This window comes from Corvus brachyrhynchos, unplaced genomic scaffold (genome assembly GCF_000691975.1).
Source record: "Corvus brachyrhynchos isolate BGI_N302 unplaced genomic scaffold, ASM69197v1 scaffold237, whole genome shotgun sequence".
NCBI classification, from domain to species: domain Eukaryota; kingdom Metazoa; phylum Chordata; class Aves; order Passeriformes; family Corvidae; genus Corvus; species Corvus brachyrhynchos.
In genome coordinates, this window is record NW_008238959.1 from 771,960 (window position 1) to 772,335 (window position 376).

General features: G+C 65.7%; 1 protein-coding gene across 1 annotated transcript in view; it reads left to right on the top strand.

The window, feature by feature from the left end:
* Positions 1-4: 4 nt before the first annotated feature.
* Positions 5-376, top strand: part of FOXF2 (forkhead box F2) — a gene marked incomplete at its 5' end in the record, with an annotated part of 5,690 nt that continues 5,318 nt past the window's right edge. Inside the window, one exon of the mRNA XM_017738582.1 lies at positions 5-374. Coding sequence (XP_017594071.1) covers positions 5-374 — 370 coding nt within the window. The remainder of the gene's footprint in view (positions 375-376) is intronic.

Here is a 376-nt window from a genome sequence, read left to right on the forward strand (position 1 = left end):
CCCCTCCTCTTCCTCCCCCTCCACCTCCTCCTCCTCCTCCTCGGCGGCGGCGGCGTCCTCCAAGAGCAAGAAGGCCAGTTCGGGGCTGCGGCGGCCCGAGAAGCCCCCCTACTCTTACATCGCCCTCATCGTCATGGCCATCCAGAGCTCGCCCTCCAAGCGCCTAACCCTCAGCGAGATCTACCAGTTCCTGCAGGCCCGCTTCCCCTTCTTTCGCGGCTCCTATCAGGGCTGGAAGAACTCCGTGCGCCACAACCTCTCCCTCAACGAGTGCTTCATCAAGCTGCCCAAGGGCCTGGGCCGCCCGGGCAAGGGCCACTACTGGACCATCGACCCGGCCAGCGAGTTCATGTTCGAGGAGGGCTCCTTCCGACGG